Source organism: Oratosquilla oratoria, unplaced genomic scaffold (genome assembly GCF_046742065.1).
Source record: "Oratosquilla oratoria isolate Oo_2021 unplaced genomic scaffold, ASM4674206v1 SCAFFOLD50, whole genome shotgun sequence".
Taxonomy (NCBI): domain Eukaryota; kingdom Metazoa; phylum Arthropoda; class Malacostraca; order Stomatopoda; family Squillidae; genus Oratosquilla; species Oratosquilla oratoria.
Genome location: NW_027467714.1, coordinates 1,897,339 through 1,924,577, shown reverse-complemented (window position 1 = coordinate 1,924,577; position 27,239 = coordinate 1,897,339). Strand labels below are relative to the sequence as shown.

At 41.4% G+C, this 27,239-nt stretch overlaps 1 protein-coding gene across 2 annotated transcripts in view; it reads left to right on the top strand.

The window, feature by feature from the left end:
- The window catches only part of Cul1 (cullin 1), a 398,967-nt gene that overhangs the window by 109,289 nt on the left and 262,439 nt on the right, over positions 1-27,239 (top strand). For both annotated transcript variants that reach the window (XM_076182129.1, XM_076182130.1), the window contains 3 exons: positions 2,283-2,522; positions 2,687-2,764; positions 23,822-23,962. In XM_076182129.1, coding sequence (XP_076038244.1) covers positions 2,283-2,522; positions 2,687-2,764; positions 23,822-23,962 — 459 coding nt within the window. The remainder of the gene's footprint in view (positions 1-2,282; positions 2,523-2,686; positions 2,765-23,821; positions 23,963-27,239) is intronic.

The following is a 27,239-nucleotide window of genomic DNA, read 5'->3' as shown; positions in this document are numbered from 1 at the left end:
ATGGGAGGATCTTGATTGAGAGGATTAGGAGAGGAACAGAAGGAGTAATTGGTGAGGAACAGTGTGGATTTAGGACAGGTAGAGGTTGTGTAGATCAGATCTTTGTGGTAAGACAGATATGTGAGAAAGCTATAGGAAAGGGGAAGGATGTTATTTGGGCTTTTATGGATCTGGAAAAGGCTTATGATAGGGTAGACAGAAAGGCACTGTGGGAGTTTATGCAGATATACGGGATAGGAGGAAAGCTTCTGGGAGCTGTCAAGAGTTTTTATGAGAGTAGTAGAGCTTGTGTCAGGATTGGAAATGGAGAGAGTGAGTGGTTCGAGGTAAAGGTGGGACTTTGTCAAGGATGCGTTATGTCGCCCTGGCTGTTCAACTATACATGGATGGGGTGGTGCGAGAGGTAAATGTAAGGGTAGTGAGCAAGGGATTGGAGAAGGTTAAAGAAAATGGAGAAAAGTGGGAGGTGAGCCAGCTGTTGTTTGCGGACGACACTGAGCTTGTGGCAGGATCGGAGGAGGGATTGAGGAAGTTGGTGGCAGAGTTTGGGAGAGTATGTGATAGAAGAAAGCTAAAGATAAATGTGGGTAAAAGTAAGGTGATGAGATGTACAAGAGTGAGAAATGAGGAGGTGAGGAGGAGAACAGGGGTGGAAAAGGAGCTGGGAGATAGGGTTGATGAAAGAATATTAGACTGGAAGTGAGCATTAAGGGAGAGCGACTGGAGGAAGGGGGAAAAAGCCTTTTGTATATAGATAGAATTATGGTTATGGGTTAAAGCACAAATATCTGGTACACTTAGGCCTAATTTGCAATTGTCTTTATAGCATATTCAGTTTTGAATTAGATTAAAATGGTTCGTGATTTTCTTTACTCTGATTTCTATTTTTCATTGCTTCACTTGTGGGCCTATTGTATTCACTAGTAACCATGATCAGTAGCCTGTTTTTATTTCGTATATTTCAAACCACTAAATTTCTTTGATAAATGTATAATTTTCACATTCTGAAGTAGCTTGATCATAATCTAGCATGTTTCTATTAAAGGAAAATGTGATAAAACTACCAAAAATGAAGGAAAAGAAAATTCATTGGGAGACACTGCTTCAGGCAGAATCTGCAGCTGTTTACATTAGTTAGTACTAGTAGCACACAATGCTGTCACATGGTGGCAGCACGAATTGATGTTTATTTATGTTGAAGTAAAAGCATTGCAGTATAGTACAAAATATATATATATATATACAGTATATATATAGTTTCACTCTCCTTACAGGAAACAACTACAAATACATGACCACAAACACTTTTACCCAGACTGACAACGATAGCTTGTCAGTATTGTGTATTTTTTTTTTTTTTTTTTTTTTTTTTTTTGTTGATGGATTATTTTTTGTTTCCATCTGGAGAGACCAGTTAGTGTACATATACACTGCACACACTCACTATTGCCTCCAAAAGTAAAAGCAAAACCATACAAAAACTGCTAAATTGTACAACTGGTAAAACCAAACAGGGAAACCATGTTAAAAAAAATAATTTTATTGGACTTAAGGAGTCGGAGTCGGATAAAAAAAATTCCGACTCCGACTCCAGCTAAAACCTTTGACTCCCTCCGACTCCAGCTAAAACCTTCGACTCCCTCCGACTCCAACTCTGCAGCCCTGGTGGAAAGGGAATTGGGAGATAGGATTGATGAAAGAGTATTAGGATGTTTTGGACACATTGAAAGAATGAAGAAAGACTAGTGATAGAGGTGTAGAAGGAGTGAACATGAGGGGGTGACCAAGGATGAGATGGATGGATGGAGTAAAAGGGTAATTGGGAAAGAGGGGGATGTCTGTTGAGGAAGTACAAGAGAGGATAGAAGATAGAGATGATTGGAGAATGCGTATAGATGATGCTGTGATGCATGAGGGGGAGTGGGTGGGGGTTGAGGGAGTTTGTGTGAGAAATAAATTGACACAACCTGAAGGGATTTTGGGGTCAGACTCGCACTGCCTGATGTTCACGTAATATGAACAGTGATACAATTTTTTTCTGATTTATTCATGGGCCAACATGTGGGTTTGGGTAGATGAGGGAAGGGAAACATGGGACTTTGAAAATGCCTTTATTAGTATAAAGGCAATTTCAAAGTCCTGTCCAAATTTTGAATGGGTATGGTTTTCTTGATTGGTTGTTGGATGTCTGCAAGGAATTTGCCAGTCTTGATAAATGAAAAGTGCTGTGCACTATTAAATTTTTTTTTAGGATTATTTCTTTAAGTTCCTAATTTTTGCAGGTTTACAGCAGTCAGGAAATGTCCAGACCTCGCTACATGCAGCTATACACTCATGTTTACAACTACTGCACATCAGTACACCAACAGTCCAATAAGCCAGGTAGCAGCAGCAGTGGAGGGGGTGGGGGATCCAGGGCTAAGAAAAGTACAACTGCAGGGGGAGGTGCACAGTTCGTAGGTCTAGAACTCTACAAGAGGCTGAAAGACTTTCTCAAGAACTATTTACTTACATTAATGAAGGTAAGTAGTGTGTTCCTGTAAAAAGCTGTAATTTGATAAGATCATTTCATTAGCATGGATCAGTATACTTTACATTGAAGAGGATTTTATAATAAATCTAGTATCATTGATTTAGATGTAAGGGAGAGTAATGACATAATATTACTAAGCTCTTTATTACTTAGGATGGAGTTGATCTGATGGATGAGGAGGTGCTAAGGTTTTACACAAAACAGTGGGAAGAATACCAATTTTCTAGCAAGGTAAGTATTAATAGAAGGTATGAGATGATTTCAAATTAATGGGCCCTAAATGAATAAACAGGACCAATAATGGGCACCAGCATGTGGTGGTCCTGCAAGATAGACATCAAAGCTGCCCATTTTCAAAACCTGTTAATTCTCTCACCTCCATCAGGAATTGCAGGACAGAGGGGCTGGCACTCAGTCTCTAGGCAGAGTGGGCCCAAGATCTTTCTTTATAGATTTCATCTATATTTCTCACAGTTTTTCACACATGGAGAGCTGACATCTGGCAACTGCTCTCATCTCCTCTCCCAACCACTTTGAGCCAGTGACATAGAAACAGTCCCACACTGATACAACACAGACAAGTCCAAAGGCTCCGGGTTTTCCATGTAGTGAAATTTGAGGGACTAATTGATTGATGTACAGTGTACTGTTGAACAAAGGCCTCTCCCTAACTCTTGACATGGCAGTTCAAACCTCAGCCTTGTCACTTCTGTAAAATTTCTATCTCATCACTCCACCTATTTAGCCTCCCTCTAAAAAACTTTACATATCATGGCATGAAATTGGTAACACCCTTGTTCCTTCTCTCATCATCCTTTGTGGCTGACTTTCATATCCAATTCCACTTGTGCTCCTTTATCACAAGCACAATGCCTCACTTTATTCTGCTCTCTTGCCCAACTTACCCTCTATGTCTGTGACCATTATTGCCAGCTAATCCAAGGGATTAGTTTTCTTACCTATTATGAATCTTATTTCAAGGTCTTGCAGCTGTCTTCATCCTATCTCCTACTTATGAAAAGGAAGACAAAATCTTAAAATGGGACTCAAAAACAGGTTGAAAGAAAACAGAATGCTTCCTCACCATCTCAAAGTGGTGCTCTTCAGTAATGTTGAGTGAGGAAGATTGAGACACTATATTTAGTCACCACCTCAACGACAAATTAACAGTAACTTCGTTTTCCCAGCTTAAAACCATAATGAGACCCATAGTCACAACCCAAGTTTAAAAAAGTTTTTTCAGGGTGTGGCATATGTCATGCCAATTCAACCTTAGTACACGCTTCTCTTATTTCTCATTTATGTACTACTTGAATTTTTATATATGTATGTATATATAGAAGAACCCAGAAACTACAGACACTAAAGCAACAAACTTTGGTAACTACAGACAAACCCAGAAACTACAGACACTAAAGCAACAGACTTTGGTAACTACAGACAAATTCTGGAGAATAATTTTTTTTACCAAAATGTGAAAATTCCCATGGAAATGTGGCAAAATTGGACACTTGATGCTTCATAAATGCTCTTTTGAATAATAACAATATTAGTACTATACCAAGATTTAGGGTATGATTATGTGATTGTGTCTATGTGCAGTCATACCAATTACTGACAGCTGCCAACAACTCACAAGATATTAATTGTTTTTTATTAATATTGGCACAAACTACTCGTGCCATAGTTTATAGTTTCTGTGATTTTTAAAGCATTCGGCTGCATCCATATCGAGATAAGATGTGATACACTTCTGACAGCTTGATGTAATCTTTAAGACTCCATGAATTGCCATGTTGGAAATCTTGATATTGACATGGCCACATGCTTTCAGACTTGCAGAAATGGTGAAATATGGTACAATATTAACTAAAAAAAGGGGTGGGGGACATAATGGGAATTAATTGTAGTGACAGAAGTGCCTCATAGGTCAGGATTTTTCAGTAAAATTAAGATGTAATAATTTAAGATGATGTATTTAGTCCCAGTCTTACTCATTTAAGATGATGTATTTAGTCCTAGTCCTACTCTTACTACTCAACGTTCAGGATAGGTCCATCCTCAGATTTCTATTAGTTTATCTTCCTCAGTGGGTCATCCTAATTACCATCCGGTACCATCCAGAGCCATCCAGTACCATCAGGACACTGTTCAGAGCTGTCAGGACATCATTCTACCATATGGAGAGTTGATGGTGAAGTGTCTAGAGAGTTGATGATAGCAAATAACAGTGTTTAGGAAGAAAGTCTAGCATAAATAGACATGGGAGAGGGGTGGTAGAGCATTAATGGACTACATAGTGGTAACCAGGAGAATAGTAGGAAGAGTTAAGGATGTACATGTTCCAAGGGGAAAGTGGGGGGATATCAGATAAAGTTTTTGGTGGAAGGTAAGTTTAGAGTGGAGGATAGGTGGAGAGAGAGAGAGGAAAAGGATAGAAGGTAGGTAGGTACTTAAAGTGAACTGCTTAAAAGGAGAAGAAACACATGAAGAAGCTGAGAGAGGAGTGGAAGGGAGTGAAGGATAGGGTACAACTAGGACTGGAGGAATGGGGATGGTTCAAGGAGGTAGTCACAAGGTGTGCAAAGATGGTGTGTGGAACAGGGAGGATGGAAGGATATAGAAGGAATGGTAGTGAGTGGTGGGATGAGGAAGCAAAGAAGGTTATAGAATAGAAGAAGCGAGCATTCACAGATTGGTTACAAAATAGGACGAGAGAATCATATGAGAGGTACAAAGAAAAGAGAAGTATAAGTGTAAGATAAAGGAGGCAAAGAGGAGAGCAGATGTGAAATGGGTTAAGAGTATGACAGAAAATATTCAGAGTAATAGAAAGATGTTTTGGAAGGAAATTAAGAGAGGAAGAGGAGGTGAAAGAAGTAGAGAAGAAAAGGTAAGAGGTGCAGATGGAGAGGTGATAATGGAAGAGAAGCCAGTAAGAGGAAGATGGGCAGAGTATTTTAGGGAGTTGCTAAGTGTGAAGGAGGATAGAGAGGGAAAGGTAGTTACAGTAGGAAACACTAAGAAAATAACTGATGAGTGAGGAAAATGGAGGAGAAATAAGGAAAGATAAGGTGAAGGCAGTTGTTAAGATAATGAGAGCAGGTAATGCACCTTGGTTGGATGGATGTTGTGCAGAATGTCTTTAAAAAAAGGAGGTACAGTGATGGTGGACTGTCTGGTGAGGTTTTAATGTTTGTTTTAAAAGAGGATAGAGTACTGATAGTGTAGTAAGGGTCTTGATTGAGAGGATTAGGAGAGGAACAGAGGGAGTAATTGGTGAGGAACAATGTGGGTTTAGGACAGGTAGGGGTTGCATGGATCAGATTTTTGTGGTAAGACAGATATGTGAGAAAGCTTTAGAAAAAGGTAAGGATGTTTTTGGGCCTTAATGGATTTTGAAAAGGCTTATGACAGGGTAGACAGGAAGGCACTGTGGGAGGTATTGCAGATATATGGGACAGGAGGAAAGCTTTTAAGAGCAGCCAAGAGTTCTTTACGAGAGTAGTAGAGCTTGTAGGAGAAACAAGGAAAGACGAGGTGAAGGCACTTGTTAAGATGATGAAAGCCAGTATGGCACCTGGGTTGGATGGGTGTCATGTGGAGTGTCTTAAAAAAAGGAGGTGCAGTGATGGTGGAATGGCTGGTGAGGTTGTTTAATGTTTAAGAGAGGGTAAAGTTTCAAACAACTTGAGGCATGCCTGTATAGTTCCATTTTACAAGGGAAAAGAAGACAAATGTGAGTGTAGTAGTTTCAGAGGGATCAGTTTGTTAAGTGTAGTTGGGAAGGCTTATGGAAGGGTCTTGATTAAAAGGATTAGGAGAATAACAGAGGGAGTAATTGGTAAGGAACAGTGTGGGTTTAGGACAGGTAGGGGTTGTGTGGATCAGATTTTTGTGGTAAGACAGATATGTGAGAAAGCTTTAGAAGGTAAGGATCATTTTTGGGCTTTTATGGATTTGGAAGAGGCCTATAACAGGGTAGATAGGAAGGCACTGGAAGGTATTGCAGATGTATGGGATAGGAGGAATGCTTTTAAGAGCAATCAAGAGTTTTTACGAAAATAGTAGAGGTTGTGTTAGAATCAGAAATGGAGAGTGAGAGAGGTTTGAGGTAAGTTGGGGCTTCGTCGGGGATGTGTTATGTCGCCTTGGCTGTTCAATTTATATGTGGAAAGGTAGTGGGTCAGGAATTGGAGATAGTTAAAGAAATTTGAGAAAAGTGGGAGATGAGCCAGTTGTTGTTTGCTGATGACACTGTACTTGTAGCAGGATCAGAGGAGGGATTGTGGAAGTTGGTGACAGAGTTTGGGAAGGTGTGCAAAGGAAGTTGAAGATAAATGTGGGTAAAAGTAAGGTGATGAGATGTACAAGGGGAGAAGTGGCAGCAGACTGGAAGTGAGTATTATGGGAGAGAGACTGGAGGAAGTGGATAGTTTTAGATAATTTGGTGCGAATGTGGTGGGAAAGGGAGGAGTGGAGGTGGAGGTAGAATGTGGATAGAAGCAAGTAAATTCCTTGGGGGATTAAAAAGTGTAATGAGAAATAGAAATTTGGGAATGGATGCTAAGAGATTGCATGAAGGAGTGATTGTGCCAACAGCACTGTATGGAGCAGAAACATGGAACATAGAGAGGAGGGTCAGAAGTAGTGTAGAAAGACAGAGCACATCCACAGCAAGGGTGCTTCATTTAATTGGCATTCCCCCTCCTGTCCATCCCCTCATGCAGAAAAAGAGAAGACTGGGAGAAATCCCCTAGAGCTGTGTCCAAATATCATTTGCACAAACTCCCTCACCCCTACCCTTTCATGCATCACATCATCATCCATACATAACCATTCTCCACTCACCCCTATCCTCTGTCTTATCCCTTTCTTCCTCAACAAACATTGCCCTCATAGACAACCTTCCAGCAGATATACCCCTCAAACAAATAATGGAGGAGGCCCCAATAATAACGAGGCTAAAATCAAGAAAACCTTTCTTTAAAACAAAACGAAAATTTCAACCTAAAAGAAGCCTGGCAAGAAGAATGGACAAGGAAACTACCCACTAGGGGAAACTTAGTAACAGACCCAACCGAAATACTACCTGGATTTTCCAACCTAACCAGAAGAGAATGGACACAAGCCAACAGGCTGATATCACAACAAGGCAAAACAGCCGTTAACCTGCATCGCTGGGGCTACAAAGACTCCCCAATGTGCCCATCTTGTCATAACTCACCCCAAGATACAGACCATCTCGTACTGCACTGCCCAATCACAACAGTGCCTGGGGGTTACCAGACTATCTATGAAGCAAATCAAACATTCATAGACTGGCTAGCAAATACAAAGTTGGAGGTGTAAGAAAGCCATACGATACTACTACTATTGCCCTCTTAGTGCCCCCCTCCCCATCCATCCATCCCATCCTTGGTTGCCCCCTCACATTCACTCCCTCCACCTCTGTCTTCCACTTCTCTTTTACTAATCTTTCTTCACTCTTTCTATGTGTCCAAACCATCCAAATACTCCCCCACCAACCCCATCCTTACAGCTCCCTTTCCAACGCCCACTCTTCTCCTCACCTCCTCGTTTCTTGCTCTACCCATCCCAGTAACCCCCACCATACCTCTCGGGCACTTCATCTTAAACACATTTAGACTCTTCCTCTTTTATGCTACATGTTTCTGCCCCGTACAGTGCTCTCAGCACAATTACTCCCGAGTGACCGGTAAGGTGTAAAATCCAGTTTTGGAAAAGTATAGTATAGCACGAATTGGAGGAAAGAAAAAAGACAAGAATTAATGAACCAATAAAGAGAGGATTGGATATGAGTAGAGTGCCACTGGGTATGATACCAAAGAGGACATGTCTAAATGACACCCTGAAGACTACTCAAAGGTGGGAAAACAATGTTTTTTGGGGGTTCCATAGAGAAAGGGGAGCAATGGGGAAAGTTGTGGATACAGAAAGAGAAACTAGGTATAGCAGTGTACTAAGGAATAGGGACAACAATTTGATGGAATTATTAATAGACGTAAGAATAGATTATAGAGCCTTGTACAAAGAGATGACTAATTTACATAAAACTAACAAGGAAATAATCAGAGTTGAATGACCTAAAAAGTGAACTAAGTAGGATTAAAAGAGGAAATAAAAGAAAGAAAAACGAGGATAGAAACAGAAATGAAAAACTGAAGAAAGAGGTCAAAGAGCAAATACAGACAGTGGCCAAAAAAGTGGGAGAATCAGTCAAAGAGACAGATCACGTTAAAATAAAGAATCAGTGGAAATAGGAATGTGAAAATCAGAAAATTACTTTCAAAGAAATAGTACAACAGCAGGTAGAGGAAAATGCAAGAGAAACAGTAATTAAAGTAATTTAAGAAAAGGAAAACCGGGTGAGAGACATACATATACCAAAGGCTTTTTCCCCCATTACACGGGGGGGGGGGGGTAGCCAAAAAGAAAAAGTCATAGAAACCACTCCCACCCATTCCATTCCCTACATATTCCACTCCCCTCCACCCTCCTCCCTCCCTCTCATCTTGGCACCTCCTGGATGACGGGTCATCCCTGCATCCTGTCCACTGCCCTGGGTCAGAAGCAAGGCCGCTTCATTAATGCGGTGACACCCCCCTCTCCGTCCTCTCATGAAGAAAAGGAGAAGACGGGGAGAAATCCCTTCAGGCTGTGTCAAATTATTTCTCATACATACTTCCTCATCCCCCATCTACCATCCACTCCCCCTCATGCATCACAGCATCATCCATCCGATCATGTTTGCCGTATGCATTAATGACATGAATGAAGGCGTGGAGTGCTATATGAATTTCTTTGCAGATGATGCAAAATTACTAAAGAAGGTAAAAATGGAAGAGGACTGCAACTCATTGCAACAATATCTGGACACGATATGGAATTGGACTCAAAAGAGGGAAGTAAAATTTAATATAAAGAAATGCAGTATAATGGAATTTGGAAAGAGTAAAAACAGAGTATCAAAAGATCAGAATTGGGTAAGAAAAAATCAAGGCAAACTCGGGAAAAAGACCTTGGAGTAATGATTGGAAAGGACATGAAACCAGATAAGCATATAAATAAAATATTTGGAGAAACATACAACTTATTGAGGTCAATCAAAGTGGCATTTGCTTATATGGATGAAGAAATGATAAAATACTAACTACACTAATAACACCAAAACTTGAGTACGCAGCATCACTTTGGACACCCAGTACCAAAAAGAATATCAAGAAACTAGAAAGATTACAAAGAGCGACAACCAAACTAGCACTGACTCTTGCTGAGCTAACATATGAGCAAAGACTGTCCAAATTGAATCTACCAACTCTGGAACAAAGAAGAGAAAGAGGAGATTTGCTGATTATATACAGAATAATGAAAGGAATGGAAGTTTTAGACAGGAACAACTTGTTAGTGTGGGACAACGGTAAAACGAGAGGACATGGAAAAAAACTGAAAAAGGATAATTATAGAAAAAACTTGAAAAGGAACAGTTTCGCACACAGTGCGATAAATATATGGAGCAATTTAGACAACAAAACAGTATGTGCAAACACTATACAAGATTTTAACCACTTCCATACGGTGATGCCTACTTAGGCGGCATGAGGTGCAAGTGGGTACTCGATGATGCCGACGTCGGCATCTTGATTATATTTATTGTAGTCGTACCTACGTAACCTCCATTCTCTCTAAACTGGCTTCATCATATTTTCTATGATTATCAAAATACACGGCTGAAAGAGAATGAACGATTGAGCACTGACTTTGTTTTCTATAATGCGATTATTATAACGCAACATCACACGTCAGGCAGCTAATGCTGCCAGACATGCGATGTGCCCCGGTTTGAAGAGGTTAAGATAAAACTAGATGCGGAGAGATACAAAGACGGGTCACCACGAGCATAGCTCCCCTCCCGTATATTACAACTAGGTAAATACAACCCTTCTCCATTTACCCATCTTCTGTCCTCTCCCGTCCTTCCTCAACAGACATTCCTCTCTTTTGTAATGGCCCTTTTACCCCGTCCATCTATCTCATCCTAGGACACCCCCTCATATTCACTCCTTCCATCTCTGCCTTCCACACCTCTTTTACTAATCTTTCTTCACTCATTCTTTCCATGTGTCCAAACCATCCTAATACTCTTTCATCAACCCTATCTCCCAAATCACTTGCCACCCCTGTTCTCCTCCTCACCTCCTCATTCCTCACTATCCAACCTAGTAACCCTCCATCATACTTCTCAGACACCTCATCTCACATTCAAACTCCTCTCTTCTCTTTATGTTCCTTGTTTCTGCCCCATACAGTGCTGTTGGCACAATCACTCCTTCATACAATCTCCACTTAGCCTCCATTCCTGAATGTCTATTCCTCATTACACAATCCCCCCCCCCGAGGCCAAGTACTTTGATGTAGTTGGGGGGGGGGTGGCGGGTGGCCTCCGTGTAGCAAGGACAGGCTGAACTGTGCCAGCCAGGTGCAACCATACTGGAGAGGTCAGCCCTAAGCTTTTTTTTTTTTTTTTTTTTTTTTTTTTTTTTTTTTTTTTTTTTTTTTTTTTTTTTTTTTTTTTTTTTTTGGGGGGGGGGTAGTGAATAGATAGGGGGTCCCTCACCCTTTTCCTTTGTGAATTCCCCTATCCCTACCCTTCATATTTGCTACCCTACTCTCCTTTTTCACCATCTTTCTCTAATACTTGTTAAGGAAGGTTCTGGTATCTTGGTGTCTCCCAAGCTACATGTCTGAACCCAGTCAAGTGGAGATGTATACCGCGAGGGCTGAAAGCCCACCGACTGGGGAATGCATGTTTGTGAGGTAGGTACTAGGCTGCCGACTTCCTTTCTCCCTATCCAGTACATATGCAGAGTGACTACGCCGGACCCATCCTAAATGGGACAAAACAAAAGAGGACAAACCCCGCGTTGACAAAGTCTCTAACTCACCTCCGAGGCCCTGCATGTGTAAATAGTCGTTTCTGGAACCTCCCGACTCTGCAGAGACTTTTCTTTTATTGCTTGCGACATCAGGCAACTGCAGTATCTTCTATGCATTTATCATTCTTTCCTAATATATGGTGTGGCCTCATAAATATACACGATCATGGCGGCTGTTCAAACTGAATATTCTAAACCTCCACCACTACCTGATCCCTCTCCTAATATTGCCAATCCTAATGTTGACGCTATTGACTCAGCAAAAGTAAAACCCCCAGTTGATGACTCCGGCTTGAAAAAGGACTTTGGTAAAAATACTAAGACTTCATTGACAGATAGTTCTGTAGCCCAGAAACTTACAATTAGAATGGATTCTGAAGTGATGAAAACATCTTTAGATACTCAGAAACCAATAAATAGCTCAAATACTGCCCCTAATAGTCATAGAATCTTACATCTAAAATATGTCTCTCTTGATAAGAGTTATACAGATTTATATGAAAAGTTCCGTAAATTTGGACAAATTAAAGAGATCAGGGTTAAACTAACTGACAACTTTAAAACTTGGGTAGTCTGGATCTCATTTCTTTCTAATCGGGATGCAGCTGCTGCCTGCTTGGATTACAATAATTGCAATGAAAATGAATCTAAGGCCCAACTTGTTGCTAGAGTGCCACCTAACCTGGATATCTTTTATCCTGAAAAGCCGGCAGAGGAAAGGAAGGAAAGTGTGCAGAGGCCTCCCAATCCAGCTAAGTGGCTTATTATCACTCTTGCAAAGGAACGTGCTAACTTGTTCGAGTTTAGAAGATTCTTGAAGAGTCACCTTGGCTCTGGTAATCTGACTAACTCGCAGGTTTCACGATTTGGAAGAAATTCCTTCTTAATTCATGTAAAATCTTATGAACAAGCTGCCATGGTGCTTAACTTGAAACAGAAATCGGACATTAAGGAAGTTAAACCCCACTATACCTTTAGTTATGCCAAAGGGGTAATTTTTAATAGAGATCTGTATGACTTTGAGGAAGAAGAAATTTTAGAAATGTGCCCAACTAATGTTTGGAAGGTTGCTAAAATCCCTCGTTCTTCTATGATTATCCTAAGTTTTTGTGGTGAAGATCTACCTCATTATGTAGAGATAGAAAAAGAGATTGTTTATGTGAAGTAGTTTAAGCCCCGTCCCCTTCAGTGCTTTAACTGCTATGGTTTTGGCCATCCTTCCCGCAGATGTGCAAAGGACAAACTATGTTTGATATGTGCTCAGCCTGAACATAGGGATTGTTCCCGCCCAGCAGTTTGTATAAATTGTAAAGAAGAGCATGATGTCAGAGATAAGAACTGTGTAATTTATAAGAAGGAACAGGAAATACTACTAAAAGCTCATGCAGAACATACAAGTGTAGGACATGCTAAAAGACTACTAAGTAATTCCAAAAGATACAGTGATGTTGTTAAAACAAATAGTAAAGTGGATCAGCCAACTGTAGAATCCAAGCCTCAGTGTAAAATTGTTACTATGAAATCTAACCGTCTTTCTTCTTGTCAACTAGGAATTTCTAATACTTTTGAACCCTCCTCTGCGGAGGTTTCCTCACCCCTTGTTGAAGGGGTGTCCCCTGCCCCATCTGGAGGGGCACCTAAGGTTTCTATTGTGGAAACCTCACAGGCTTCATCTAATGAAGCCTCCTCACAGGCAATCTCTCTTCCAGACCTGGGGGACTCCCCAGTAGAGGGATTGCTGACTAGTGTGCCTCACTCGGTAGAGGTGCACAGAAGCAATGAGGATCAACCAAATGCTGAACCCAAGCCTCAACGTGAAAGAGTCACTACTAGACCTAATTGTTCTGCTCCACAACTTGGAAATTGTAGTACTCCTCAACCTTCCTCTGCGGAGGTTCTCCCATCCCTAGTTGAGGGAATGTCTCCTACCCCATCTAGAGGGGCACCTAAAGTTCCCATTGCTGAAACCCCACAAGGTTCCTCTAATAAAGCCTCCTCTCAATCAGTCAACCTTTCAAACTTGGGGGGGCTCCCCAATAAAGGGATCACGGACTGATGTGCCTCACTCAGTTGAGGTGCACAGAAGCAAAGCTATGGAGTCTGAAGCTGTGCACAGTAAAAGACTCCACAGTCCACCCTCATCTCCATCTTCTTCCCCAAATCGTGATAAGCAATCTAAGAAAGGAAGTAATAACCCAGACTCTACATCGTCGGTCGGACCATTGTCAGAGAGGAGGATGCCACCCGCGAAAGCAAAGAAATTAGAAAAGAACCCATCTTGTAGAGCCTCTCTCTCCCAGACCAGTAGAGCCAAAAAAAGAAAAAGAAAACAGTATAATGTCCATAATTCAATGGAATATTCAAGGTTTTAATTCTCATCGAGAACAGGTTGGGATTCTCTTTAAAGAACATGATGTGTCTGCTATTTGTCTCCAAGAAACTATGCTTGGCGATTTATCCCCTAATGTTGGACTTATTCATAAATTTTACAGATCTCCTATGATTGGGGGCCGTGCCCATGGAGGTACTGGTATCATTGTTAAGAAATCTGTAAGCCACAGAAGTGTCCACTTACATTCGTTGTTGCAGGCTTGTGCAGTACAAATCTTTACCACTAAATGGATCACTTTATGTTCTTTGTATTTGGAACCTGAACTGGAAGATTGACTCCTAGACATATATAACCACCCCCGTCAGTTTGAGTTGAATGACCAACAATCTTTGGTTGACCAGCTCCCTGAGCCTTTTATTTTAATGGGTGACTTTAATGCCAAGCATCCTCTATGGGGTGAATCAAGGTGTGACCCCTGGGGCAATATAATTGAAGAATTTATTGATAATAACGATGTCATTTTGATGAATGACTGTTCCAAAACTAGGTTTGATGTTTTTCACAACTCAAGTTCTGCTATAGACCTAACTATTTGTTCATCATCCTTAAGATTAGACTACAGTTGGTCAATAGATGAAGATCTACATGGTAACGACCACTGGCCTATCCATATCAAATATTTAAAGAGCACTCCCTCCTCTTGCTTACCTTAATGGAAGACAGGAGAGGCTAATTAGGAATTATTTAGGAGATCCACAGAGATTAATCATAAGACTAGTGATTTTTGTGTAACTCTGATGCATATGATTATCTGGTAGACATCATACTTTCTGGTGCTTTCTTTTCCATTCCTAGGACAGCTGGTAAACCTCAACGCCCAGCAGTCCCCTGGTGGAACGATGAATGTGCTTTAAGCAGAAAGATTACAAGAACTTGCTATAAGAGATATCGGAGATATCCTTGTTTAATTAATAAGATAACGTACAGAAGAGCTCGAGCAAAGCAGAAGAAAATCTTTCAAGAAAGCAAGGAGGGAATCCTTCATTAAATATATTAGCGAATTGAAATATGACTCTTCCCCTACCTTAGTATGGAATAGGATTGGAAAATTACAAGGAAAGTTTACTCCATCTCCTTTACCCATTCTGAAGATAAATGACTCTTTTATATAAGATACAAGAGAAGTAGCAGAGGCTTTTGGAAAACATTATGCTGATATTTCAAGTCCACTACATTATTCACATGATTTCAGAAGAATTAGAGCCAAGACCACGATTATTCCTCCTACCAATACGAACTCGGAGGCATATAATCTTCTTTTCACCTTGGATGAAATGGATCATGCTTTATCTTTATCCTCCCCAACCTCTCCTGGAGAGGATGACATTCTTTATTCCATGGTTGCTCACTTATCCATATCGTCGAAGAAATTCCTTTTAAATGTGCTGAACAAATTTTGGTCTTCTGGATCTTCTCCTAAATCTTGGAAGACTTCAATTATCATAGGAATCTTAAAGGCAGGAAAAGACTCGCATGACCCACAAAGTTACAGACCTATTGCTCTCACTAGCTGCATTTGTAAGGTCTATGAAAGAATGGTTAATATGCGTTTAGTTTGGTTTTTGGAATCTAAAAATCTGCCATCTAACAGACAGTTTGGATTTAGAAGAAATAAGTGCACTCTGGACCCCTTACTTTTTATCACTCGTGAGATTGAGAATGCCCTTGCAATTCAGAACTCAAGCATCGCTGTGTTTTTTTACTTGAAAAATGCCTGGCGGGGAGGCATTCTGAAGCAAGTTGCAGAGTGGGGTATCGGGGGTAATATGTTCAATTGTTTAAAGGATTTCTTGTCTGACCGTTATCTAAAAGTCCGATTGGGCTCTTCTTTCTCTTGTGCATATCTTCAAGAGGAAGGGATTCCCCAAGGAAGTGTTCCGAGTCCTACACTCTTCAGCATAGCCATTAATAGTTTGTTAGAACAAGTTCCTGCAGGAGTTCATGGATTGGCTTATGCTGATGACTTCGCTATTGTGTGCAGCAAATCGACAACATTAGAAACGGGCCAAAAGATTCAAGAGGTTATTAACTTAGCAACAGCATGGGCTAATAGCAGGGGGTTCAGATTCTCTGCTGAAAAAACAAAACCATAAGGTTTTCCAGACTAAGACGCAAGGAAGAGATACCAACACTTCTTGGAGGGTGTCATATTACCATATGAAGATGAAGTAAAATACTTGGGTCTGGTTTTGGACAAAAGGTTGACATTCACTCATCACATAAACGAGGTTGTATACACTGTTAACCCCTTCCATACGGTGCCGCACACGTAGGCGTCATGAGGAGCAAGTGGATTCGCGACGCTGCCATATCGGCGTCTTGATTATATTTATTGTAGTCCCCCCTGTGTTTTTACATTCTCCCAAATGCGCCCTGAATCCCATTCTCTGTGGTTTTCAAAATTCGCGGGTGAAAGAGAGAACGATCGATATAAGCGGCGACTATATTTTATGATGCGAATATTATTACGTTACGTCATACGGCTGGCATTGGCTGCTGCCCGCGAGATTTAAGTCCCGTACTGAAGTGGTTAAACAGCGACTTAATATACTAAAGGTAGTGTCTTGTTTCAACTGGGGAGCAGATCGTATAACTTTAATAAGGCTTTACCAAACATTGTGCCTTAGCAAAATGGATTATGGATGTCAAATTTATGGATCGGCTTATAAAACTTCAATAAAGAAGCTTGATATAGTCCACAATATGGCTTTGCGGATCTGTTTGGGAGCCTATAGAACATCTCCAGTGGATAGCTTGTATGTGGACGCAGGAGTACCTCCCCTCTATATTCGCAGGGAGGAATTAAGCCTTAGATATATATCTCGTGTCTTGACATCAAAACAGAATCCAAACTTCAAATATGTAAAGCACCCGGTAGACAGAGCTCCAAGGAAAAGTACTCTGCCGAAACCTTTAGAAGTGAGATGTGAAGTTGGGATAGAGAAGGTAGGACTTGTTCCTAATACAATTGCTGAGACCACGCCTCCCAAATTCCCTCCTTGGAACCGATGCCCCACTGTAATATGTCCTCTTATAAACAAGAAAAATAGAATGCTGTAGAGCTAAAAAGCGAATTTTTAGAACATTTATCAGTACATGCTGACTCAATTTTTATTTATACAGATGGATCAAAATCCCAAGTTGGTGTTGGTTGTGCTGTTGTATCTGATAGCACAGTTTTAAAGAGAAAGTTGCCTGATTTTAGCTCTGTTTATACTGCTGAACTGCTGGCAGTCAGCAACGCCCTCAAATTTGTTTTTAATTCTGTTCCATGTAATAAGAACGTCGTTATTTTCACAGACTCCTTGAGCATTGTATCCTCTCTAAATACATTATTACCTCGTCACTTTTTAATCCAAGAAATACAGGACTGGTTGATTCTCATTAACAACAGAAAGAAAATAAAAGTAAACTTTTGCTGGGTGCCGTCTCATGTGGGTATCACTGGAAATGAACAGGCTGATGCTGCAGCCAAAGCTGCCACTAGGCTCAACCATATAACAGACCAAAAGATCCCACATACAGACTTAAAATAAGTAATTCATCGTTATACAATGGAAAAGTGGCAAGAACAATGGACAAGGCTGGACAGTAGTTACAAGTTAAAAGAGATTCACCCCTTAGTGAACCCTTGGAAGTGTCCTTCTTTGGACAGAAGGTCAAGTATTGTTCTAACAAGATTGAGAATTGGTCATTCCTACATTACCCATAAATTTTTGATGGCAAGTGGAGCAGAAAGGCTGGGCCCCCAATGTCCCACTTGCCAAGTAGTTTTTACAATAAAACACATTTTAATTCAGTGCCCTGCATTCTCTAATAAGCGCAGGGCAAATTTTTTAACAAATTTATCTTTATAACAAATTTTAGGGGAGGAAGCTCATGTGAACAATGTTGTAAAGTTTTTGAAAGACATAGGTTTATTTGATAAAATTTAAGATTGTGTATATGAGTGCTTGTGAATGTATGTTGTTTTGATGTGTTTTTGTGAATGTTTATTGTTTTTACTGTTTTACTTGAATTTTTATCTATATGAGATAAATATGCGCTGAATGGCCTACCGGCTCCGGCACTTGGCCTTCGAGCCAAAAATTTCATAAATCAATCAATCGTTACACATTTTAATCCAAGACATTTACTCACTTTTCTCAATCTACATTCTACCTCCACCTCCACTCCACCCTTTCCTGCCACATTCGCACCCAAGTATCTAAAACTACCCACTTCCTCCAGTCTTTCACCCTTAATGCTCACTTCCAGTCTACTGCCACTTTCACCCCTTGTACATCTCATCACCTTATTTTTACCCACATTTATCTTCAACTTTCTTCTTTCATACACTCCCAAACTCTGTCACCAACTTCCTCAATCCCTCCTCTGATCCTGCTACAAGTGCAGTGTCGTCTGCAAACAACAACTGGCTCACCTCCCACTTTTCTCCATTTTCTTTAAACATCTCCAACCCCTGACCCACCACCCTTGCATTTACCTCTCGCACCACCCCATCCATGTATAAGTTGAACAGCCAGGGCGACATAACACATCCCTGATGAAGCCCACCTTTACCTTGAATCACTCGCTCTCCATTTCTAATCCTGACACATACTCTACTACTCTCATAAAAACTCTTGACAGCTCCTAGAAGCTTTCCTCCTATCCCGTATTTCTGCAACACCTCCCACAGTGCCTTCCTGTCTACCCTGTCATAAGCCTTTTCCAGATCCATAAAAGCTCAAAAAACATCCTTACTTTTTCCTATAGCTTTCTCACATATCTGCCTTACCACAAAAATCTGATCAATGCAACCTCTACCTGTCTTCCACACTGTTTCTCACCAATTACTCCCTCTGTTCCTCTCCTAATCCTCTCAATCAAGATCCTTCCATAAGCCTTCGCAACTACACTCAACAAGCTTATCCCTCTGAAAGTACTACACTGACACTTGTCCCCTTTTCCCTTGTAAAGTGGAACTATACAGGCACTCCAGTCCTCTGGCACTCTACCCTCTCCCCAACAAACATTAAATAACCTCACCAGCCAGTCCACCATCACTGTACCTCCTTTTTTTTTTAGACATTCTGCATGGCATCCATCCAGACCAGGTGCCTTACCTGCTTTCATCATCTTAACAACTGCCTTCACTTCTTCCTTATTTCTCCTCCATTTTCCTCACTCATCACTCTTATTTTCTTAGCACTTCCCACTGCAACTATCCCTCCCTATCCTCCTTCACATTTAGCAACTCCCTAAAATACTCTGTCTACCTTCCCCTTACTGCCTTCTCTTCCATTATCATCTCTCCATCTGCACTTTTTACCTTTTCTTCTCTACTTGATTCGCCTCCTCTTCCTCTCTTATTTTCTTTCCAAAACCTCTTTTTATTACTTTCAAAATTTTCTGTCATACTCTTAACCCATTTCACATCCGCTCTCCTCTTTGCCTCCTTTACCTTTTGCTTTACTTTTCTTCTCTTTTCTTTGTACCTCTCATATGACTCCCTTGTCCTTTTTTGTAACCAATCTGAGAAAGCTTGCTTGTTCTCTACAACCTTCTTTGTTTCCTCATCCCACCATTCACTACCCTTCCTTCAATTTCTTCCCATCCTTCTTGTTCCACACACCATCTTTGCACACTTTATGTCCTTGAACCATCCCCATTCCTCCTCCACTCCTAGCTCTACTCTATCCTCAACTCCCTCCCACTCCTCTCTCAGCTTCTTCTTGTACTCCTCCTTTTCCTTTTCATTTAAGCAGTTCACTCTAAGCACCTCCCTACCTTTTGTTCTTTCCTCTTCTCCATCTATCCTCCACTCTCAACTTACCTTCCACCAAAAAATTATCTGATATTCCCCCACTCTCACCCCTTAGCACATGTACATCCTTAACTCTTCCTATTATACTCCTATCCACCACTACGTAGTCCATTAATGCTCTACCACCCTTCCATCCACCACCCTCTCCCATGTGTACTTGTGCTTGACTTTCTTCTGAAACACTGTATTTGCTATCATCAACTCTCTAGACACATCTCCACCATCAACTCTCCACTACGATTCTTTCCTGGAACTCCCTCCACATTTCCCAACCATTCCGTCAATTGGTTCATTTCCTACCCTAGCATTATGGTCTCCCAATACATTGACGTTCCTCCCTAATCCCTCCATGCACTCATTTATATCTACCCAAAAAGCCTCCCTTTCTTCTACACTCTTCTCACTACCAGGCCCATATGCACTTACAAAAACCCACATCTCCTTTCCCAGTTTCACCTTCATCCACATTAACCTTGAAGAAACCTCCATCCACTCCACTACATGTTTACCTATCTCTTCACTTACTAGTATAGCCACCCCTTCTCTCCCTTACCTTCCCTTCACTCCCCTTCACTCCTGAGAACCTCCCAACTACACTCCCAAACTCGCACTCGCCCTTCCCTCTCAACTTAGATTCACTCAAAACCAACACATCCATCTTTCTTCTCACAAACATACTACCTATCTCTTCCCTTTTACTCTCATCTGTACCACATCCAAGCACATTAAAAGACCCAAACCTTAGGGTGCTGGTTGGAAAACTCGTAGACCTTTTTATGCCTTTATTTTTTTTTAGGAATGTCCCCTGTGGGGCTACAGGGAAAAGGATGCCTGGTCCCAATCATCGTACCGTTTTTCTCGCCTCTTACGATCCAAGTGGGAATACTTTGTGGCAGCATTGTTTTCCCCCCACCAGAGGGTAGTCGAAACAAGGAAATGAAATTCAGAGAAATGGTACAGGACAGCAACAAGGGGTTGGGGGATAGCATAATGGAGGGACAGTAGCAGTATAATAAAAGTTTCATCATTTCTCTGTGAGCAGAGTCTTCCTGGAACTATCACAGACAAAATTATGTGTGGCTCTGGTCTGTAGGTGCGCCCCATATAGACCCTATAGTATCGACTGCATGCTACTCTGCCACAACAACATGCAGCCAATACCCCAGACGGGGTATGATTTCTTAAAATTGGAAATCGCCTGTTGATCCATGGGCTGCAAGATGTGGGTGATGTTAGGTGAAAGATACTGAACTTTGATCAATTTAAATTCATCTAGGATATCATCTTCGAGGTTAGGAGAGTGACCAGGAGCATTGTTGAGGACGAGGAGAGCCTTGAGAGGAGGATTGTTCTCCAGAAGGTAATTTTTCACTTTTGGACAGAAGACAAGGTTGACCCACTTGGTGAAGAATTGTCTGGTAACCCAGGGCTTAATGTTTGCTCTCCACGTAACCTGCAACTTCTTCAGAATTTTGTGCAATTTGAACACACTTGGGTTTTTGGAATGCTAGATGAGGAGTTAGCCTATCTTTCATAGGCTTGTGGTCTGGCATTTTCTTCTCTTCAGTAGTAATGTAGGTTCTTCTGGGTAGTTGAATATCTGCTGTGCGATATATCCCTCAGTTGCAATGAGCTGACATAATTCATTCACAAAATCCTCAGCGGCCTTTGTGTCAGAATCCACTGCTTCTCCATGTCTGATAATGCTCTTAACACCAGTCCTCTTCTTGAACTTATCATAACAGCCCCAACTGGCCTTAAATGTGTCTCCTGATGTCTTCTCCATCAATGTCCCAGGAATCTGCTTCAGGAGATCCCCATACAGCATCCATGCTTTCTCACAGCAGATGGTCTCCGTAATCATATTCCCTGCAAGTTGCTTCTCGTTAATCCACAAAGAAGCAATTTTTCCATCTCTTTGTGAAGAGATGTGCATTGCTTTGATAGCCTGGAGATACCCTTTGCTGTCGTAAAGACATTGGTCTCCTTCAATTCTATCAAAATCAGCTTTTTCTTCTCACCAGTGTCCTTTGCTCAAATTTTCTCAAGACCCATGGCTAACACAGCTAATTATTACAAAAGGATAGCAAAAAAGCACAAAACTAAAAGAAACTCAGGAAAAACTAACAGAGGTCCAGCCACAACGAGAGCAACACTTGTACTAAGCAAATGGAAGAGTGTGCAAGCTCAGTGCTGACTAGTGGCCGCTAGTATGAAACTCGCTCATACTGTGGAATTCCACTCATACTAAAAAGAAAAAAAAAATTGCCCAGGCCTCAGCTCATACAGCAAATTACTTGGACAATGGGGCACTCGTACTATGAGGTTCTACCATACATTGCAAAAAAGTCAAAATTTGCACACAAGCAAATTTTTGCACTCCTAGCAAAAAAATTGAGGGAAAATTGAACCAAGTCTGTGGGTAGGAGGCAGCAATAAGATAATAGGGAAACAAATGGGTGTTGGATGAGTGTATGCCATGGCTACCTCCCTTGTAGGGGGAAGAAGCCTTTTGAAATATAGATAGATTAAAGCTCTCTTGTATGCAAGTTGTATTTTCCTCTCTTGTTCAATGGTGAACATTAGATTGGGAAGTGGTCTGAATGGAAGTCATATGGTTTCGCATGTTTGTTTGGAGGGAAGGTGAACATGTTATATTGGGATGTTGGTTGTTGTTATGTTTCAGAGGTTGTCTGATGGGATGGTTGCCAGAATTTAGTATATTTAGGTTGAGAGTTCTAGTATTTTGTTTCCTCTTTAGTGTGATGTGTATCTTCAGCCAGTAGTTTGCATTCAGATCTGCCAGTTTATGTTAGAGTTAAAGGGAGCTGATGTGGTTGATACATTAATATTTGTAATACAAGTTATTATTGGTTTGTGTTTGGATTGAAATTATATCTGTTGTGGTATTAGTGTTTGCTTAGCTACTTTGTTATGTTGGATAAGGGTATGCTGTTGTGTATTAGTGTTATGAGTAGTGAATGTGGCTACTTTGGATTATGGTGTTAGTTTTGTACTAGTGTTATATGTATGTTGTGTTTATATAGGAACTGAAGCATATCCATGTTTGTGATATAATTTAGTTTATATGTATGTGTAGTGTGTGTGTGTTGATGTGTGGAGGCTTCAGCTTAAGATCTTTGTGTACTGGTTTGTGTTGATGAGTGTAGTGCATGTGACATGAATCTATGTGCAACATGTTGCATATGATGGATGTGTGTGAGTTTATAGCTTTTGTACCTGTTGGACATGGGTTGGTTTATCATTGGCTAGCTTCTCCAAGACAGACCACCAACACCATCAGACATTAGCCTCACCAAAAAATAAATATCGAGAGAAGTATGAACCACAATGGCATGCTTGCATTTGGGACATTGCCCAACTTTAAAACTATCAATACAGCTACAATTCCCCTCTAATAATTCCTAGACAACAACACTATTTCATTCCTGAATGAATTATGGGACCACCCAAGAGCTTTAGATCTGCAAGATAGCCAGGAGTAAAGAATTAATTGATCTCAGGTTAGGAGGTATAGGACAGGAGGCACCAGGGTGTTGACCTCCTCTTGTGAAAAACAGATAAAAGAGAAGATAGTTGGTGGGAAATGATAAAGAAATTTCTTTTTTTTTTTGGCCTGATGCAGAAACCAGGTACTGGATCCATGGAGCTGCACCTCCTGGTGGAGGTAGATTGATAATGATTTCTTGTATTGGTGTGGCATTGAATGCATTGGGAAGCTAGGTTTACTGTTAGGTCGCCATACTTCCCCTGATGGCAGAATATCATATTTTGGACAGGACACTGTAACAATAGTACATTGAATAATTGCTGAAATAATTAAATACACTGTATTTACCTTTGGGTCCTGTTTTTTATTTGTAAATTTTCTCTCCATTATTTTATGTAGTTATGAGTGTTTTATCTCAGAGTTCCTGAAAATGCTTGCCACCAGCACCTATGACAGACTGTAGAACCAATCAGGGGCTCTTATCTTTATTCCAACCATGGGTTCCTTACCACCTTAATATACCCTTGCTGAATTCTTGAGAGTGTGTATATCTTTCTATGGTATTATACATGTTTGCTATTTTCTCATAGTGCCACAATATATTCTGTTTTAATTCTAGGTGCTAAATGGTGTCTGTGCTTACTTAAATCGTCATTGGGTCAAGAGAGAGTGCGATGAAGGCCACAAAAGTATATATGAAATTTATCAGTTGGCTTTAGTCACTTGGAGGGACCATTTGTTCCAGCCTCTAAATAAGCAGGTAAGGCGAATATAAGTTACGTGTTCATGATTTCTCACATACATACATACATATACCAAAGGCTTTTGCCCCCTCACACGGGGTGGGGTAAAAAGAAAAAGGCATAGAAATCACTCCCACCCATTTCATTTCCCATATACTCCACTCCCCTCCACCCTCCTCCCTCCCTCCTATCTTGGCACCTCCTGGATGATGGGTCATCCCTGCATCCTGTCCACTGCCCTGGGTCAGAAGCAGTGTCGCAAGACACCGCACATCCACAGCAAGGCCGCTTCATAAATTTGGCGACCCCCCCTCTCCGTCCCCTCATGCAGGAAAGGAGAAGACAGGGAGAAATCCCTTTGGGCTGCGTCAATTTTTTTTCTCATACATACTTCCTCACCCTCCATCCCCCACCCACTCCCCCTCATGCATCACAGTTTCATCTATACACAACCCTTCTCCATTCACCCCTATCTTCTGTCCTCTCCCATCCTTCCTCTACAGACATTCCTCTCTTTTGTAAAGCCTCTCCCCATCCATCCATCTCATCCTTGGATGCCCCCTCATATTCACTCCTTCCACCTCTGCCTTCCACACTTCTTTTACTAATCTTTCTTCACTCATTCTTTCCATGTGTCCAAACCATCCTAATACTCTTTCATCAACCCTATCTCCCAGTTCCCTTTCCACCCCTGTTCTCCTCCTCACCTCCTCATTTCTCACTCTATCCAGCCTAGTAACCCCTATCATACTTCTCAGACATTTCATCTCAAACATATTCAAACTCCTTCTCTCTTCCTCTCTCATGTTCCATGTTTCTGCCCCGTACAATGCTGTTGGCACAATCACTCCTTCATATAACCTCTTAGCATCCATTCCCAGATGTCTATTTCTCATTACACTTTAATCCACCAAGGCATTTACTTGCTTCTCTCAATCTACATTCTACCTCCACCCCCCACTCCTCCCTTTCTTGTCACATTCGCACCCTAGTATCTGAAACTATCCACTTCCTCTAGTTTCTCACCCTTAATGCTCACTTCCAGCCTACTGTCACTCTCTCCCCTTGTACATCTCATCACCTTACTTTTGCCCACATTTATCTCGAGCTTCCTTCTTTCACACACCTTCTCAAACTCTGTCACTAACTTCCTCAATCCCTCCTCTGATCCTGCTACAAGCGCAGTGTCGTCAGCAAACAACAACTGGCTCACCTCACATCCTTATCTTTGCCTATAGCTTTCTCACATATCTGTCTTACCACAAAAATCGGATCTACACATCCTCTACCACACTGTTCCTCACCAATTTCCCTCTGATTTCTCACACACACACAAATTACAAACTTGTTTCCCTCACAAGCACAGTAGCTAAAATTTGTGAAAAAGTTATTAAAAGTAGATGGATAAAACATCTGGAAGAGAACAAGATCCTAAATCCGAGACAATTCAGATTTAGACAGGGAAGATAATGTACCACAAATTTGATCTTTTTTAACTCAAGACTACTAGACATAATACAAGAAAGGGATGGATGGGCTCATTTTGCATTCCTACATACATATACCAAAGGCTTTTTCCCCCTACACAGGGGGGGATAGCCAAAAAGAAAAAGGCATAGAAACCACTCCCACCCATTCCATTTCCTATATATTCCACCCTTCTCCTTCCCTCTTATCTTGGCACCTCCTGGATGACGGGTCATCCCTGTATCCTGTCCACTGCCCTGGGTCAGAAGCAGTATCGCAAGACACAGCACATCCACAGCAAGGCCGCTTCTTAAATTCAGCGACCCCACCTCTCCGTCACCCCATGCAGTAAAGGAAAAGACGGGGGAGAAATCCCTTTGGGCTGTGTCAAGTTTTTTTCTCATACTTACTTCTTCACCCCTCATCCCCCACCCACTCCCCCTCATACATCACAGCATCATCTATACACAACCCCTCTCCATTCACCCCTATCTTCTGTCCTCTCCCATCCTTCCTCCACAGACATTCCCCTCTTATGCAATGCCCCTTTCACCCCATCCATCCATCTCATCCTAGGACGCCCCCTCATATTCACTCCTTCCACCTCTGCCTTCCACATTTCTTTTACTAATCTTTCTTCACTCATTCTTTCCATGTGTCCAAACCATCCTAATACTCTTTCATCAACCCTATCTCCCAGTTCCCTTTCCACCCCTATTCTCCTCCTCACCTCCTTATTTCTAACTCTATCCAGCCTAGTAACCCCTATCATACTTCTCAGACATTTCATCTCAAACACATTCAAACTCCTTCTCTCTTCCTCTCTCTTGTTCCATGTTCCTGCCCCGTACAATGCTGTTGACACAATCACTCCTTCATATAACCTCCTCTTAGCATCCATTCCCAGATGTCTATTTCTCATTACACTTTTTAATCCACCAAGGCATTTACTCGCTTCTCTCAATCTACATTCTACCTCCACCCCCACTCCTCCCTTTCCTGCCACATATCGCACCCAAGTATCTAAAACTATCCACTTCCTCCAGTCTTTCACCCTTAATGCTCACTTCCAGCCTACTGTCACTCTCTCCCCTTGTACATCTCATCACCTTACTTTTGCCCACATTTATCTTGAGCTCCCTTCTTTCACACACCTCCTCAAACTCTGTCACTAACTTCCTCAATCCCTCCTCTGATCCTGCTACAAGCGCAGTGTCGTCAGCAAACAACAACTGGCTCACCTCCCACTTTTCTCCATTTTCTTTAATCATCTTCAACCCCTGACCCACTACCCTTGCATTCACCTCTTGCACCACCCCATCCATTTTGCATTCCTAGATCTACAAAAAGCAACCACATGCTTTCTTTTCTCAATTACCAGCAGAGCCACTCCTTCCTTCCCTCAACCTCTCACTATTCCTGACAATCTTCCTACCACACACTAAGTTCAACTCCTTTTCAACTTTGATCTGTATGTTCTATATACCAAGGGCTTTTTTTCACCTTACAAGGGAGGTAGCCAAATCAAAAGGCTCATACCTTCTTCCATTCATTTCAGTCCCACCTATTCCATTCCCTTCTACCACCCTTTCCTCCCTTTCATCTTATCTCTTCATAGATGATGGGTCATTGTATCCCGCCCACTGCCTTGGGTCAGAATCAGTTGAGCAAGGCTGTTTCACTTAATCAGTGACCTCTCCTCTCTGTCCCCTCATGCTAAAAAAGAGAAGACAGGGAGAAATCCCTTTTGGTTGCTCGAAAAAATAAATAGATAACTACACTAAAAAGACCAAAACTCAAGTATGCAGCAACACTATGGACACTCGG